Source organism: Drosophila innubila (genome assembly GCF_004354385.1).
Source record: "Drosophila innubila isolate TH190305 chromosome 3R unlocalized genomic scaffold, UK_Dinn_1.0 2_E_3R, whole genome shotgun sequence".
NCBI lineage: Eukaryota > Metazoa > Arthropoda > Insecta > Diptera > Drosophilidae > Drosophila > Drosophila innubila.
In genome coordinates this window covers 12,353,424-12,371,619 of record NW_022995380.1, presented here as the reverse complement: position 1 = coordinate 12,371,619, position 18,196 = coordinate 12,353,424, and the positions used below count along the sequence as shown (strand labels likewise).

At 35.3% G+C, this 18,196-nt stretch overlaps 1 protein-coding gene across 1 annotated transcript in view; it reads left to right on the top strand.

Annotated features, from left to right (window-relative positions):
• Positions 1 to 1,050: 1,050 nt before the first annotated feature.
• Positions 1,051 to 18,196, top strand: part of LOC117790532 (histone H3.v1) — a 31,287-nt gene continuing 14,141 nt past the window's right edge. The window contains 4 exon segments of the mRNA XM_034630009.1: positions 1,051 to 1,582; positions 15,524 to 15,629; positions 15,761 to 15,891; positions 17,696 to 17,809. Of these exon segments, the coding sequence (XP_034485900.1) occupies positions 1,526 to 1,582; positions 15,524 to 15,629; positions 15,761 to 15,891; positions 17,696 to 17,809 (408 nt within the window). The 5' untranslated portion in view covers positions 1,051 to 1,525.

The window sequence follows — 18,196 nt, the reverse complement described above, 5'->3', positions numbered from 1 at the left end:
AGATGGCGCTGCTTAGCTGCGAGAAATTTTCTTAAAATCGATTTAAATTGATCGTTTGTCTAGTTTATCAGTTAACATTTAATTTTATTTTAAAATTTCTTAAAAAATGCACTTGTAAATATTTTATAAATTATACTCAAATTAACAGAGATTCACGCTTATGCTATCGATTATCCAAAATATCGATAGCAAGCGCGAAGTTTTGAACTGAACTGTTTCGTATTTAAAACACATGATAATGAAATGATTTCAATAAACAATATAAATAAAATGTGAATCAAATTGAAATTAGTGTATTTAAAATTTGGACAGTTACGCTACGCCACAGATTATTTATCATATGGTTTTTAGTAGGTTTCATGCTAAGTTCCAATGAGCGGCCATCAGCTGCCAAACACGCTCCCGGCGCGCTGCACAACTTCCAAGCGCTGCGTCAACTCCAACGCCGACGCTTTGGCTTCACTTAACATTCACATTCACGCTGGGTGGCTTGGCGGCGTTTTCAACCACTTTTATTCAAAGCCGACGACAGTTGGCAGCGCACATTCAGCTCAGTCGTGTACGTAACGTCGTCGAGTTGCAAACGTTAGCGGTAAAGCCCAAATTATTTGGCCTCATAAGCAGCAGAGGCAGCAGCAGAAACAGCAGCAGCAGCAGCAGCGGTGCATTCAAACTAAATTTGAAATGTGTGTTTAGTGTTAAGTAAAAGTTGTAGTGGAAGCTCAAGTAAAAGGCAAATGTTGCGCATCACTGCTCGCTAATGGCAAAATTTGTGCAAAAAAAAAAATGTAAATCAAGCAGGGCAGAGTGAAGCGGCAAAAAGTATTGCATACCACACGGCTGGCATGAAAAATAGATATCGATTTGCTTGGCTGACGGGGAACGGACGACATGCGGTGGTGTCTTGCCTGGTGCTTTGGGTGCACAAATAATAATTTAATATGAAATTGCTTAAGTTTCCTAAATAGTCGCATACACATTCCCATGCTCAGTATTAAATTATGCATTAATTGGCTCAATTGTGTGCCATTTGCAATGGCACAAGTTGCCTTTTATATGTATGTATAGGTGGGTGTGTGTTAGTGAGTGTTTGTCTTAGGCGTATACTTTGCTGTGAGAGTGTGCGAGTGTATGAGATCATCATTATAACAGCAGTTGCCGTCGCCTGCTGGTATGCAATACTTCTTCTAACGCTTTGCGCGCTCTTCCTTCTTCCTCCTTCCCACAGTTGCGGTCACATTAAAAAAAAAAAATCGAATCTCGTTTGGTCTATGACAATACAAACGCACTTTCTTCGCAACGCATTAATCAGGTGCGTGTGCGTATTGAGAGGAGAGAGAGAGAGTGAGTGAGGTAGAGAGAGGGATAGAAAGAGTGAGCGGAACGCGTGTGTTTGTGTATGTGTTAGTACGGTTGTTGCGTCTAAAATTGAACAGAGAACATATTCAGAAATAAATCAGTAAACGCGCGTGTGTTTATTTTGTATTTTGATAATTTGGTTCGACAACAACAAAAGCATTTCCCTATGATTGGCTCATTCTGGAATCTGTGCAGAGCGTGCCCATCAATGCCGGTAGACAAGGTATGTACAAATTATCCTTCACACATAAGAAATATGCTTGTACTTAGCTTGGCCAATAGATGGCCATAACTTGCAGATTCTTAACCCACTTTCTTTGTTTGCCTTAAACTATTTATGCTTGATTTTATTTATTTTTTATTTTTCGAATCGGGGCAAAATCGAGTGATTTATGTGCGCCAGTTGTGTGCGACACATTTTTATTTTTATTGCATACTTGCAGGCGACAAGTGAAGGGTGCAATTCTGCAGACAAAATGGGGTGACTGCCTTGAATTTATGACTTGCTCGAGAGGGTGTTGCACTGCAGCAGGATTATATCATGGGATTATGGTCGTATATTTTTGATTTAACTAATATGCAGTAAACAATCTGTGAGCATATTGTAAATAATATCAATTTTATGGTAATTGTTCCCTATAAATGCACATAACAATGATAGGGTGTTTATTTCAGGATAATTATAATGACATTACATTAAAGGATTGAGTGCGAAATTAATTACTAGTTTTATGAAAATTTAAATTTATATTATTGAGACGAATGCATACAGTTAGACAACAAAAATTAATTAAATGAAGCAATTATAATATGATGTGGTTTATTTGTTTTAAAAACTAGAACTTATTTCTGAAGTCATCAGCATTCTACCAAGTATAAATATATTTTGCAACATCACATATACTTTACCAGCTTTTAACTGAGTGTTCTCCTTGGTGTGTCATAAAAGGGAGTTCGCTTCGGGAACATGCAATGCTTGTATAGCACACGCCCAAAACAGCAAGAAACAAATATAAAAAGAAATTGTAGAATATGAAGTTGAAAAATGAATAACAAATCTATTGGCATAGAATAAATTAAAGTACATTACGCTCGACACTAGTCGCGTCAGCGTTGGAACAGACAGAAAGAAGCCAGTGCTAAAAAAATAATCAATAGCCATATGGTAGTATGTGGCCTCTGGAGCACCCGGCCCTCTATTCTCTATACTCTGGTCCTCTAGCCCTCTGGCAGCCGGCCGGAGTGTGACTTAAGCTTGGCACCCGGCGCCGCGGCGACAGGCAACGAATTAAATTCAAGCACGAATACAAAATCGTAGCATGCTGCCTGGCTTTCCAGCTGCGAAAGCATGGGGGAAACGGAGGGCAGTTCTTTGCAGAACAGCTGATTCATCAAATTCAAGTTAAGTCGATGTCTTGCCGTACTGAAGAGCATTTCCTGACACAGCTGCTTGAAGAGAGCGCGCGCATGTCCAATGTGCAAACTGTGAGAGAAAGAGAGAAAAAGAGAGAGAGAGTAATAGAGAGATACTGAGTGCTGTGTACCGGCTTTTAATAGTACTCATACTCTCAGTGCTTCACTTGCTGTTGTTGTTCTCTGCCATATGACGTGCGAAGGCAAATTGTCTTGCGGTATTACATCAGCGCAGCGCAGTCAAACTTTTATTGTGCCACCTTTACCTCTACCGTCACTTTAACAGCAACAACAATAATAATAATAACAACAACAACAACTAAGGACTTTGCTTTCCTGGGTACTGCCGGCTAAGTGTCGCCAGTTCCAATGAGGCGAGTTCCTGGCTATTTGCTGTTCATGGTAGTGCATGCCAACGCTAAAGCGAACGTCTTATCGATTCGACTCACATTTTCTTTTCCTCTTAGTCACTCCTTATACGAGTATAGTCAGCTGGTGACGCCCAGCAGTAATGCATTCCATTGTTGCACTTATCTAATGTAAACTTACCCCACACATACACGCACAGGCACACTTGTTGTTATTGTAACAGCACGTGTCCTTTGTCCTGCTGTGTGCTCTATCAGCCCATATCATCAATATGCATGTTGTGGCCAAAGGACAGTGCCTATTGTTCGGTAGAAAATCTGATGAAGAGCTTTCAGACCAACAAACTGCAATCTTTTAAGACAGTTCTTGGAATTCGTTAAAGTTATTACTCTGATACAGTTGCATATGAATACTCGTGATTTGATACATTGCCATACATATAAGTAAATTAAGCTAAATAGTCCAGATTTAACTGCACTCAAAAACAATTTTCTCAAAAATATGTATTTCTTCCTATTTATATGGAGAATTTTAAATTATATTTTAAATAAAATTTAACATAATTTTATGAAAGTTAATGCAAGTTTAGTAACCATATAACTTTCCAACTTTAAATTCTCTGCATCATTGCATAGCTAAGTATCTATTTTCGACAGTTAAAATAGCTTTCAATAATATTAGTTGAATCATACTTAATTCTTAATTCTCTTTTATAAAGATTTTTACTTCACTGCACACTACCGAAAAGAATTCAATTACAAACACCTTACTGAAAACTTTACATTTCAATTCACAATTCAGTTTTGTATATCTTATTGAAGATTTCTTATACCCGAGAGTAAAGCGCATTTTCATTGTGCATTCAAATCGCGTCAACCAAACAGTTTGCTGTGGCATCAACCACATCAATTTGCACATTTTCTCTCTACAGTTTACTTATCTCTGAAACCCAAAGAGGAACCCCAGGGCAACGAACAGACAGAAACAAAAGCGAAAAAGGGAAGTTTACTCAATTTGAGGGGCCAATCTCTATGGAACAACACTGAATGCATTACAAAACTTTTCTAATAATTTGTGGTCAGCTGTTTGTGCAGATATTTGTTTCTTTCACTACTCTAAGGGTGCTTAACTCTGAGGTACCTCGTAAGATTATGAAAACGTTAAAAAAAGATATAATATTCATCAGAATTTAAATATAATTTTTATGCTGTATTCTTTTCCTAATTATTTGTTTCAAAATAAATCAAGTACTTTGAATTCAAACCGTATTTTTAAAAAAATCCATTTTTTTTTCATTTAACAGATATAGAAATTTTGGCTTTTAAATTGAATAAATTTTTAATTTAATTCATTTCAATTCAAAGAAATTTGCATTTTGATGAATCATTGTAGGTGCACTTTCAAGATTGTCTTCAGCTTGTTAGATTTTCCCTGACAGTAAATATAAATGGAAAATTAATATGCGCAGACATGTTTTGACAGTAATTAAAATTGTGTAATTTGCATTTTTTGTGCTCACGACGGGGATAAATTACATCCTTGTAAATATTTTACTGATTGCCTTTTCGTTAAATGTGAACACCCTTACTATAGTAAGGGTTAGTAATAAGTGCGGTCCATTTAAGAAGAAATATTCGATCTGATAGTATATAAAAATAAAAAACCCGTCTTGAATTTGAATTTGATTTAAAACAATTCCGAAATTACATTACGATCATTAAACGATCTATCAGGATAACTTCAGAAAATCAAACGTGTTTTTGACATTGAAATTATAAACAATTTTAATAAAAGGTTTTACATTTTCGACTTTCCAACAACAACATTTGTTCAAAATGTTATTCGTTCAACCATTTTAATATTTGCATATTTTCCACACAATTCAGGCAATCGCATGCAGTTGGCATATAAAATTTTACCAAACACATACTTTTTATACTAAATATAAGTTCTTTTGTTGAATTTTTTCCTACATTTGTGGAGCTTAAGTGCATTTTTGCGTTGAATTCGCCATTTATTGTGGTTGTTTTTATTTCTTGTCTTTAATATTTTCTCAACGGCTTGGTTTTAACGATCGCAATCAGTGATACAATTGTTAGTGATGTAATAAAGAAAGCGTTCCAAGCCAAAATGAGGCGTTTTATTAAATATTAGCCTTGACAATTTAACTACAGAGAATTTGTTTGTGAATTGGATAAATATTATGTTATAAGGATAACGGTTTATTGACTATGACAGATTTATAGATGTTTTTGTATGGGAGGTAAAAGCTAATTTTCCACATATAGATTTAAAATCGTATAGCCTTGACTTTGGCTTTATTAAAAATGCAATTGATACTATATAAAAGAAAACAACTTAGCGAGAGATTGGCATGTGTTTGACTTGCAATTGGCGTGTTAATCAAAGCTAATTTATTTTATTGATTTTTGTGCAAGCCATTAAAATCCAAACGAGTTTCCAGCGAGTTTCGTGCTGGTACACGAAATGTCTGTCAAAACTATACATCCAAACACACGCCCACACACATAAACACTAGCACACACACACACATAAATGAATCAATGCCAACTGATTTAAATTGCACTTAACTTATTTGATTAAATTTTTTTTTAAACTGAAGTGACTCAATGTTAATTACAAGTCATACATTTTCATACATTGGAAATAAAGTTTCACAAGTTGCAATTTAATTGCAATCCGCGTAAGGTGGAGACACAACTTGTTAACAACCCATATGCTGTAAACCCTGACGTCAAGTCAATCTGGCCGAGTCATCCGTCAGCATCCTGCAACATCCTGTGACAGCCTGTCGTCCTCGTCTAATGTATTTCAATTTCAATTTTCTGCCTGTGAGCTAATGCAATTATAATAATTTCCGCCGTAAGTGAATGGATTAGAGGGCAGGTGCTCTGCCAGCTTGATGATTCCGGGTTTTTTGAGCCCTAGATCTGGTCTTAAAACGCAGTTGGCCGTGTTGGCTGACGACCAAGTTGTCTGCTGTCATCGTTGATAGTAATTTCATGGCATATTTTGGGGTTGGCAGCATTTGTGTGCAGCATGAGCTGCAGTAATGTGAACTAAAATGGTCTGAGGGAATAATTTTAGATCATAGAATTTGCTTCAAAGCTGAAAACTACTTTTGCAATTTGAATCAATAAAATAGCTATGAGACTATGGAATTTGTTGAATAAGAAATGGGGATCAACCATCGTAGACCGTAAGTGTATTATTTAATTTTAATTCTATCTTTACAGTTCATAATTTATATTTAACGTTATTTTTATTTTTAATCTTAAATTTAATTTTTATACTTGGATTTTTTTTGTTTCTTGCCGACTGCTTTTCGTCGTGCATAAATAAATAAAAAAATAAATAAATACATTTTTAGCATCAACATTATTTAAATATAAAGTGATATTCATTTACTGTGAGTTACATTATTAAAGCCACAAAGTCGCACAATACGTTGAAACAAATCCACACTCTATCCGAAAAGTCCACATGCCTTTCGTGGCATTTACAGTTGGTTCAGACGACAAAGGCAGCTTTTGAATATAATGTTTAATGTTCAACGCTATTGGTGTGGAGCACGAGCAAAGCACTTGTAACTTTTTGCACTTTGTTCTTACAAATATACCTACACATATGCTAAAAGTGTATGCCATTAGAATTGTATATGTAAGTGTGTTGTATGAAAAATTATAAAACTTTTCTCTGTTGTGTGTGTATGCATTTTTCATGCGTTTGAAATGCGAAAATAAAAAACTTTTTGCTTAACAATAGAAGAGCGTAAAATATTTAAGTGGCATATGAAGCAGCGACCGGATTAGTTGGCATGGCTGGGAAGGATGTTGGATTTGGCATTGCCAGCTACTCTATAGCGAGCTGCTTTCATACTCATATGACCTTATTTGCGTATACGTAATATTTGCAGCAGTCTTCACTTGCCAAGTGAGTGAAGTGCCCCTGGCCAATGGCATAAGATCTAACATATTGCAGAAATTAAAAATTGAATTGAAAATTCTTATCTTAAGCGAAGAAAACAAAGATTTTTAGAAAATATGTTGATGATACCATGTACTGCACTCTTTTCTATGTAGAAGAGAATTATCTTAAAGCACTTCGGTCATTATTATAAATTTATCATAATCTCTGAGAATTGGGCAAAGTCATGTTAGCTCTCTTTCTAAGCATCTTAACATTTATACTGGCAGTAAGCATTTGATTATTTGTCATTGCATGTTTGGCTTTAATTTCATGCGACTATTGTTTTAAATTTGTAGCAGATAATGCAGCATTGCAAACAGTTTTGCAGCAATTTGTTCAGTTTGCGGCAACTTAAAACATAAGTACATATATATGTAAGTAAAGTATAATGCTTACATTATTGTTTAATATTATGCAGTTCGTTGCCTTGCAGCTGCAATTTGATACGAAGCGACGGAATGGAAAGAAAAAAAATAAGTGCGCACAATAGAAAATTATTTGCACAAGTACGAATGCGGGTATATTACAATTTGTGTACTTGTTGTATTTATAAATACATATAATGTATATGTATGCTGCATGCTGCAGGGCCATTTGATGCTGCATTGTCCTAATGGCATTCAACCAAAGTTCTCAATTGCCGTCATTGTCGGCTCACTCATAACTTTGGTACAATTCTGTTAGCTGACCAAGCTAAGCTTGTCTGATTGTCTGATATATGCAGTACGCTCTCGATAGTTTAGTAAAAGTAAAAACTATTTTTCAATTTATTATTTTTATTTATTTGAAAGTCACCAAGCGTTACTAATTTTTAACTAACTTTACAATATTACAAAATATCAAGACATCTACAAAAGCATTATTTATATCAGTTTAACGTTTGCTCCAAACAGGATTTAATAAAATTGGTTAAAATATTTGTGTTTCAAGTACAAGAGTCGCATCTATACTTTTCGTGAGAGCTGTAATCTTAACTGTACTTTGTCTTGTGTTTATAAATATTATGTAAACGGCATAATGGCGCTTCCAAAAACAAAAATGACTAAACATGTTGTGGATGCTGGCTGAGTTGCTTCATTCAGTTGACGTCACTTTGCGAATTTCTGTTTGTTAGTGATTCTCCATTTTATCTTATTTCTCCTTCACATTTTCACAGAGCTTACGTCAGCTGAGTATGTGTTATATAAGTAATGGGTCGTATACGCAATTCATTATGAAAATTGCTGGTTATTAGCGACCAAATTATTAAATATTTTTTTTCTTTTTTTTTTGTAATATTTGCAATATTGTAATATTTGTATTTTTGCATTTTAGTCCAAAAAGTTTCTTCTATATCCTTTCATAATTATCTCTCCCATGTGTGTGTGTTTCACTCTTATCGCTTATAGACTACCATATTGGTTCCAAAAGATTTTTCAAAGATGGATCTTTATCATCTTTATTTTCAAGCATGCTACTGGCTATCTTCAAGTCGTTTTCCCACTTCCGTCGTCAACTTTTAGGCACGGGGAGTTCGAGGGGCTTTAAGGCAGGCGCCGGTACAAACTCCAGGTTAGGATCACCGATCAGAGTTCGTGCCAGCCAAAGAAATGGCTTTTCATAATTAAGATTCGATTTCGACGATATCGGATAATACTATCACATAAGACAAAATGAATTGCAAATAACTAAATACTAGCATCCATTTTAATTCTCACCTTATATATTCTCAAAATATATAAATAATGAGTTTAACTTTACCAAACCCGACTTATTCTTTTAATAGTTTATAATGGTTTTAGGGTGACCATATCCTTAGCGCGTGCTATCGATCGCTTAGTTAGCACTGTCGTTATGCACACGCTTGGTGAGCGTGTTGCACACAGTTATTCACCCAACCATTTTACTAGTGACTCACACGGACACATACATATGCAGTCGAGTGGCAATAAAAGTATAAAATGCGCTCACAGTTCGCAGTAGAATCTACATAGTTTTTTTTGAAGGCCTCAACACTAGAGTATCGCATTTCATGATAGTTGCTTGCATTTCTATGACATTGAAAAACTTTAATATGTCATCTACAGATGCGTGTATTCATGGAGACACTTAACATAAAGCACAAGTCATAGATATAGCTTCAGATTGATGATATTGCACTGTCATACAAGCTGCAGGCAATAAAACAGACAGCCAGACATTTTAAGTTTCTCGGAGGGAACTGAACAGGAAAATACAATTAAGTGCAACTGTTCGTAGTACCCTGTAAACATAAAAATGTAAGTAGTGGTATACTAAAATTATGCACATATATGACATTCTTTATTATAATTTCTTATAAGTATCAGTCCTGTTCGGCTTTATAAAATTAAACTTGCTTTAATCTCCGCCCAAATTATACATACTAATATGTTCGATCAACCCAAGGGTTACTTTCTAGTCAGCATTTGCAGTTAATGTTTTTCTTGTTGTACAACATAATTTGAGTATCATTTTGCTTTAAAATATACACAAAGAATGCTTTACGCCTTGGTTGGATTCCATGTAGAGCTTTGGTCTTTTGTCTGGCTCCTGATTTACAGAGGATGTGTTGCATTTCTGTGTGTGCAAAGATAAAGTTTCTTGAAGTCTTGACGGCTTAACTATGCAACATGAAAGTGTACATTTAAAAACTTAAATAAATTTTAGTTTTCAACTTTTCTCTTAAGCTTTTTGAAAAAAAATTAATTTGTAATGTATATTGCTAATCCATTTAAAGTTTAAACATAAGAAAACAGGAAATGAAAAATGTATTTTTTAGTTTTAGCTACATTTTATCATACAAACGACTGACAGCTTGATGTACATGAGTGAAATAAAAAAGTGAACACCGAGCAGAAATTGCAGTGCATATGGAAGAAAAATATTAACATTTTTTTCTACAGAACTCACCGCGAATATCAGAATATTCTGTATGAACTTTGCATGAAAAACGTTGAGGGCATTAATTCTGGATGAATGCTAAGACAAAACGTGCTGGATGTGGGGATTAGCACGGAAACACGTATGCTTTAAGTGGAACTTGTTGTACTGTTGTTAGACGTGAATGAACTCAGGAGTTCAGGATATTATGCATACGCCCCATTGGCCGTGGCGCTTAAAGAAAACGACTCTGGGGCTTGCTATTGGGATTATCAATAAATCTGACGTCAACGGCAATGTCAACACTAAGCCATGAAATCAAAGTAGTTCGCAAAAGGATACAAATTGAAAAGAACAGAATCCAAGTAGACAGCTTCAGAACCCGATAGGCTACGACGGAGTCAAGCTCATGTGCAATAAAAGGGTCTTAAAAGTTTAATGCCCCTCGATTTGCGGTCACACACAAATGAGTTTCGACTTGATGTCGGTTTTATATAAATGTGTGTGGACATTTCTCATCAAATGTAAAGATAGTTTATTTTCGTGTATATTTCACAAGAATTGCACTTTAATTCCAACTAATTTAATTCTGTTAGTAAAAAACAACCTTAAATTAAGATAAAATAACTTGGCATTTTATTCTACCTGTAATTTAATTCATATTTACGACCTTAGGTAAATGAGCTTTTTCCTTGGTGGAGAACTATAAGAACCGCGACTAATTTACCATTATACCCTTCCCTACTCAATGGATATCTATCAAGAAATATTTAAATTAATGAAATAATTTATATATCTATTGTGTTAAAGAGTTGACTTATAATATAAATTATAGTAGTATTCTCATGCGCAACAGGAAAGCTTGTGACAAAGCCATTGTGTTTTCTGTAAGGCTTTTAGAAATAGCGCAAAGCTCGGCGATGCAAATGAGCAAGATTATTTAATTAAATAAATTCGGCCCCACAGGCCAGCCACGTTGTGGCCACCAAGCGGCTAATGTGCATCTGGTATAGAGGGTCGTCGGTAGCCTCATTAAGAGGCGACCTCGAGACCAACTTGGCAATTTATTAGATGGCGTTTCATAGGTACAGACCAGCTGGCCCTGTACTCAGTTACATCTCAATCTGTGTCAGAGTCAGAGTCAAGCTCTGGGCGTGTCTAGTAGCTGACACCTTAAAACAGGGTCATTTACATTTTGGCAAGCGAATGAAAAAAAATTCAGCATTCTGAGGCCATGTTGGGTAAATTAATTGCTGGTGCAAACTCTGGTTGTATCGCGCGGTTAGTTGAGCAATCGAGCAAACTAAACCGCAGCGGGCCAGAGGCACGCATACATGGCAGACAGACCGGCAGCTATTCTCTCTCGGGGGTTCACCAGATGTTTGTGTTTGGTTTGGTTTGGTTTTCGGTGTGTGCCAGGGGAAACCATAAAAGCAACTACCTATGTTACCTGTACTCGTCCATGCACATGACGCTGTCTGCGCCAGACAAAATGGTGTCAAATGACAAAATGCATCGTAAACTAAAAAGGAAATGGAAAAGCTTTACTCGGTACGTGGGCTGCACGATTAGTTTCTGTGACATGCAAAAGAAAATATTGTTTCAATCTTCTTTGACATACTTTTTAAACAGCAATAAGTTTTTCACTTAAAGTTTAAAGTTCTTCTATGTATTTACAATTTTAAAAATATGTCTAGACTCGAGTATGTCTATTTTTAATTTGTTTTAATATATATTTAAATTGTTTTACAGAATATTAACGCTTTGACAACTCAGAATTGTATGTTTTGTTTTTTCTAAACCTTTTATTGAACTGAAATGTGAACTGAAAATTAAATACACATATATGAAAAAAAGTATTTGTCTGATATTTCGCTAACTCTTGTGCCATCCAATCTAGAAGAAAACCCATTGGACAATGAAATTTTATGCGCTTGTTTGTGCTTCATTTTCCTTGCACTTCACAAACACACAAAAGGCAATATGACGACCACAGGCAGTCAGCCAGGCGATAACTGCAAGTGGACTTCGAGGGGATTGAACGCGGCGTCCTTGTTCGCATGAAACTTGAAAGGTCCCTTTAGGTAGATTAAACACGCACATGAATTTTATACACATACATATAGTATATAGTATACAGTTTATTTGCGGTTTTCAGTTTGGTTATCTAACACATGTAGCTTAGTGTTAGTTAAGGGATTATGGTGCAGTGTAAGCTGACGCTTGTAACTGTGCTATGAAAAATACTACACTTGATTTACCAATCATACGTACTGAACTATAAACAGTATGTGTTGTTCGTTGTTTTATAAATTGAGTAATTTATGTGAATCAAAAGCAGAGCAGCATGAATGACGGCCATTAAAATTTTTATAATCAACAATAAATTAAGATGATTAATGCCTATTTATATTTTAATAAATGATTAAACTTCAGAAACTGATATATTTTCTCATTTTCTCAACATAATATACTAAATATATCATTGTATATGCTGCATAAATTAAAAGTTAATTATAATTTTAGCATTGTGCATAACGTAAGTCAATCAATCACTGTCAGATTTCATTCAAATGGAACTTTAATTAAATTAATTAAAATTTAAGCCGATATCACAAACACCAGCTGATTGTTAATCTGTCATCAGCTCTATCAGCATTTCAGCCCCATTGAACTTAAATGCAGACAAACTGGTTTAATAAAGTGGTTTGAAATTTAAATCATTCGACTTACCACAATTGATATACAATTTTATGGAATGCGAAAAGCCACACAAATATAAACAGTCAGAGCAAAAAAATGTTTTTAAATAAGCTCCATACGAACCTCAATAATATGTTGTTAAATATTAATGCAAAAACATATTCATTTTGGGGCTGCAATCAATTTGGCACAACGCACATAAATCACAAGGAAATTTATGCGTTTCCCTTTGCCTGCCGAATGACATGATAAATGGCTGTTGTTTGGCTGCTGCAAAAATATTGCAATAAATAGGGGCAGGTGTTGCTGCCACGTGCACTCAACCCCAACTATAAACACCATGATGTCTGCTGAATACATGTATATATGTAAGATGATGCGCCTCACTGTCAATTCAGATGACAAACGAACCTTGAGGCCAACACACCTTCTCCCAATCGATTAAAGTGGGCTCAGTTATAGTTCATCGAATAAATTGTACAAGCTATGCGGTATTGCTTATATGTTTATTGCCTACATTTTAGCGCACAGTTTTTCTTTTTCCTTCCTATTTTGGGTGGGTTTGTCAATTCCCAGTGGGTTTGGGCTTTGAGAAATGCTGGTAATCGTTATAAATTGTCTGGCGAATTGATTTGTAATGGACTTTTTAATTGTTATACGCGTGACTTTTGGGGTTGCTGAGCTATGTCGAACCTGTCTAGACTTCTTCAGGGGTTTGCCGGCAATTAGGTTAATTGTTAGCAGGCTTAGCGGTGCTTTAAATATTGGTAAAGAACTGTAGTTTAGTGGGAGTGGATGAATTGAATTTTACGATTATTATTCCATTCTCACTTTGTAAAAAGTGAATGAGATAATAGTAAATGTGCCATAAAATAAACAAATTTGTGAACAGTTTTAAAGTTAACTTAATTGAAGGAATTGCATAAATCAATTTGAGATAAATTAGTTAAGTTTAAAATGTCTTGAAAATTTATTGAGTTACTTTAAGTAATCAGCTGTAATAAGATTAGCTGGTAAAACCGGCAAGACCTACTTATAAATTAAAATTAAACGCTGAAAGGTCGCTGCTGCCGTCTTGAATAAATAATGATTTAAAGATTCAAACTGGCCAACGTAGTTGTCTTTGTCTTTGGCTTTGCGTGCCGACTGGCAATTATTTGTGCCTTAGTGCTCCACAAATGGCACGATAAAAAAGAGGAGTCAGTCGAGTTACAATGCGCACACGTATCGCAGGTAAATAAATTTCTGAAGCAACTGACTAACACACAGATACAAGACGAATTCTACAAGAACTTGGTCAACTTACGTAGCAAAACAAAAACAACTGACGCCACAATTAACTCTGTAAAAGTGTCCAACTTGCCAACTGTCTATCTGGCTGACGGTCTGGCTGTTTGCCTGTCTAACTGTCGTTTCAACTTTGGTGGAGTTTAACACAATTTACAACTACATGCTGCGAATTATAATTTGAAATGTCCTTTATCCTTTAGCCGCTATCCATTGCAGTGGCTTCGCTTAAATCGATACGGAACTTACAAGTACTTGAACGCATTTCGGTTTCGTCATAGCCATAAAGCAGCTCTAACTGTCCAAATTGGTCATTACTATAGATTTTTTGGCTTCCTTACGTCTTCTTGTTGTTTGTACAATTATCAAATGGTTTGGCAAAAGCAAAATCCAAAAAAAAAACAGAACGACTAACTAGTGGCATTGCTGCATTGAAATGCGACAACCGCATTTTGGCCAAGCGCCCAAATTGCCATCTAACTGGCCAGTTGTGCCAGCTTTGGGTAGTACTACGTTTATTTTCATCGCCACTTTGATGCCATATGCTGACTATGGAATATAAATATTTATATTTACATATGGTTACATTGCATACGTGTGTGGGTTTTCGGTCTTAATTGCCTGCATCAGTGCGTGTTGATAATTGTTTTCTTTTGTCATAAGGATTTAAATAGTTATAACCTGGAAATCAAACCGAAACAATTATCAGTTCCGGTTTAAAATGTAAAAATGTGAAAGTGCTGTAACAACACTGCTGTTTTATACTAAGTTTGGCAAAATACGTTGATTACAAGTGAGAACTTGAGATTTATAATTTTCAATTTTTTAAAATTCCGATTGAAATTTTTCGGATTTTAAAATAGTTTTTTTTTGGTTTCGGGTTCGGTACTGTAAGTGAAACGGTTTGATTGTTAAATGGTTTCGTCTCCGGTATTATTATATCCTGGTTATGACATTTTGAGAGACAATAAAAATTAATAGTCATAGTTTTTCACTTAAAATAATCAAGACTGTTCCGGTTTTCACTTCCACTTTTATATAATTTCACCGAATAAATTTTCTGACGTTGCATTTATGCTAAGAATTAAAAAATATCTTTATTCACTTTATCCGACTTAAATTCACGAACACATGTGGAATTCAATACGCAAAATATTTTCAAAATTAAATTAGAACAGGTTAAAGATTTTCACTTCCATAATTCTTTCCGAAATTGAAGTCCGGAACAAGCCCGAATATCTACTTTACTGAATTAAATTGCAGTTTTTGAACTTAACTATCTCCAAGTTCTAAAACTTGTATTATATATATTTTTGTTTGTAATAAATCACTTGCGCACAATACACGTATTTCTAAATTGTCCTTTATAATTTATCAACTCTGCGAAAATAGTCTGTTCTTTCCGTTTTTTTGTTTCTTGTACTTAATTTATTTTTCAAAAGCACTTACAATGTTAACTAATTAACTTACAACCCACACAAAAAATGTGCTTGGGGTTTTATTCTTCTTCTTTTTCCAGCAGCTCCACTCGGAGTACAGGAGCACTTATCGTTGGCATGAATTTACGGGCAATTCGAGGCCGGAGGTTGTGCGTCGGGCGCCAGCGCCAAATCCAAGTCAATTTGTTGGTGCGTATTCAACGAAAAATTTCATTTGATTTTGCCTCCTTGCATTATCCACTTATGGGGCTTTGTCATGGCGATTTATCGATTCTAATATGTTATTCATCTATCTATTTTATGCTTTGTGCTTCCCACAGGTCCAACAAATGAGCCGCCATTGCCACGTCGGAAAAAATGCCCGGAATTAGCATATAAATCGCACGAGTTTATTATAGGATCGGAATATACAGATGCACGTCGAGATGCCAGTGCGCATCGTTCGGCGAGGGTAAGTCCAATACACGTACAATACCATTTACCTTTGATTCGACCTTGTAAAATGTGTACAAGGATATACAAAAACAACAATAGCGTTGACAGATGGTATTGCAATAATTTTAGCTTTAACAAAATATCAGCATAAATAAGAAAAGTTTGCCTTTGCATTCGAGGGTGTAAAAACTTTTATTCAACTTGCTAAAGAAGATACTTCGAAGTTCGAACCACACAGAGTAAATGTATATACATGAGAGTGAGTCAATTTTTTTTCGCGACAAAACGGTTATCTAAATCTTAATCTACTATGAATTCTTAGAAGAATTGACCCGGAAACCATCTAAAATCAATATTGAGCTTCTACTTTTTATGAAGAAGTTCTACATGTACTTTATATGGGTAACTGTCTGTATGCTTTAAGGGGCTTGTATTAATGTAATTAAATTAAAACTAAGCTATTGCTGCCGTTCTATTTGCCCCATCCAAATAATTTTTATTTCTAAATTTATCATAAACTAATTATTTAATATTTTTTTGGGGTAAGTTGCACCTAACAAACAAGTACCCAAATAAATAACACGTATGAGTATCTTCTCCTTAAAAAGTGGAAGCTAACATAGATATTGATTTTAGACCCATGGTTTTTTGGGCAAATCTTCTTAGAATTCATCTTAGTTTATGATTTTAATAGCCGGATAGGTGCATTTTTCTTACTCAATATAAATAGACCCACTCTAATATACATACTGTAAAATGGCGACTTCCTTAAAGGAATAGCTGCTGTTAACGACTAAATTTGTTAGCCCGAAGACCCTGGAGGGCAATAGAGTTTCCCTTGCTCAGACACAGAAACTAAATTTAACTAATTTTTTTAGTAAAGACCTCCTCTTAGTAAGCTTAACCATTTTCTTGAATTCAAAAAACTTCACAAGGATTGTGAATCAATCATTTGCCCATTGAGAAATTGTACAGCATAAAGACTGTAAGACTTAATAAATATATAACTAAAATGCAAATATAAGTAACAACTCGTTAAAGTGAACATTCCCAACTTACACACATATGTATGAGTATATTAAATGTAGTTTTCTAATGCCGACACGTAGAAATCGCATATTTAAGACTCATGCTGGGCTGTTGAGAAATGTGTGAAATAAGATAAAATAAATTCTAAGTGGTTGTGTGAACATGTGGGGGCTCCTGGAATATGAGAAGCTGTAGCGTTTTCACAAAAATTCACGCACTGATGGGATTTAAAGTGGGCCACAAGAAATAAGTAGAATGATAAAAAAATTTCAGGTTTTATTTATGTACAATGTGCATTTGATAAAGAGCTTTTATATGCTCATACTGGTAATAGGCAGGACGACTTTTTGCTAAGTTGGGCATTGGGGTTAATGCGTTTATGCTGAAATTCGTGTGCATATGTATGTATGTGACCATTGGCCATAGTTGGGAGGTTGCTAATGTCACACAAAACCCAATGGGCGGTTGTGCGGTTGGTCTTTCAGGTGGCTTTTCTCTGCCACGCTAATTAAAAATGCGCACTCGGTGGCACATGTTGCACACAAGGACACGGTCATAGATATACACATATAAAATGTATGCAAGAGTGTGTGTATGTGTGTATGTGCGTGTTTTATTACACACCCTGACAATAAATAATTAATTGAGTTTGCCTGGGCACCAGGCAGTGTTGCCACCTGATGATGTGCGTCAGCATGTCGTATGCGTAATATTAATGAGCTGCTAATTAACTCATACTCACACACACACACACACACACCTGTGTGTATCTTATGTCTCTCTATTTGCAGTCGGAGGAACGAGGCACACCTTCGCGCCGTAGCAAATCGGAAGGACCACCCGTTGTGCCCAATGGACGAGCCTATCCCGTTGCAACGGAGATCGATGGAGCTACAAGAAAACAGGTACACAATTGTCAATTACCTGCTCAATGCTGAGTGCTCATTATAAAGGATGATCAATGAATATTATATACTCAATAAGTATAAATCATATATTGCTCTATAGGGCCTTATAAAAGCAGGGCTCAAGTTCCAATGACAATAGCAGAAATCGGAAAATAATATTGTTTAGAATTGAATTTAAATTGAACTTTAAGCATATTAAAGCTTTTGGTACATGGAAATTAATGCCTTTTCAGCTCTTGTCATTGGGAATATCATCAAATCAATTAAAATTAATTTGCATCAGAGTCATATACATATGTATGATAATCTTTATACAAATAGAATTGCTCTTCATTTTTTATATGCTGCATGTGCATAATGTTCTGCATTTTACTTCATGGTCTA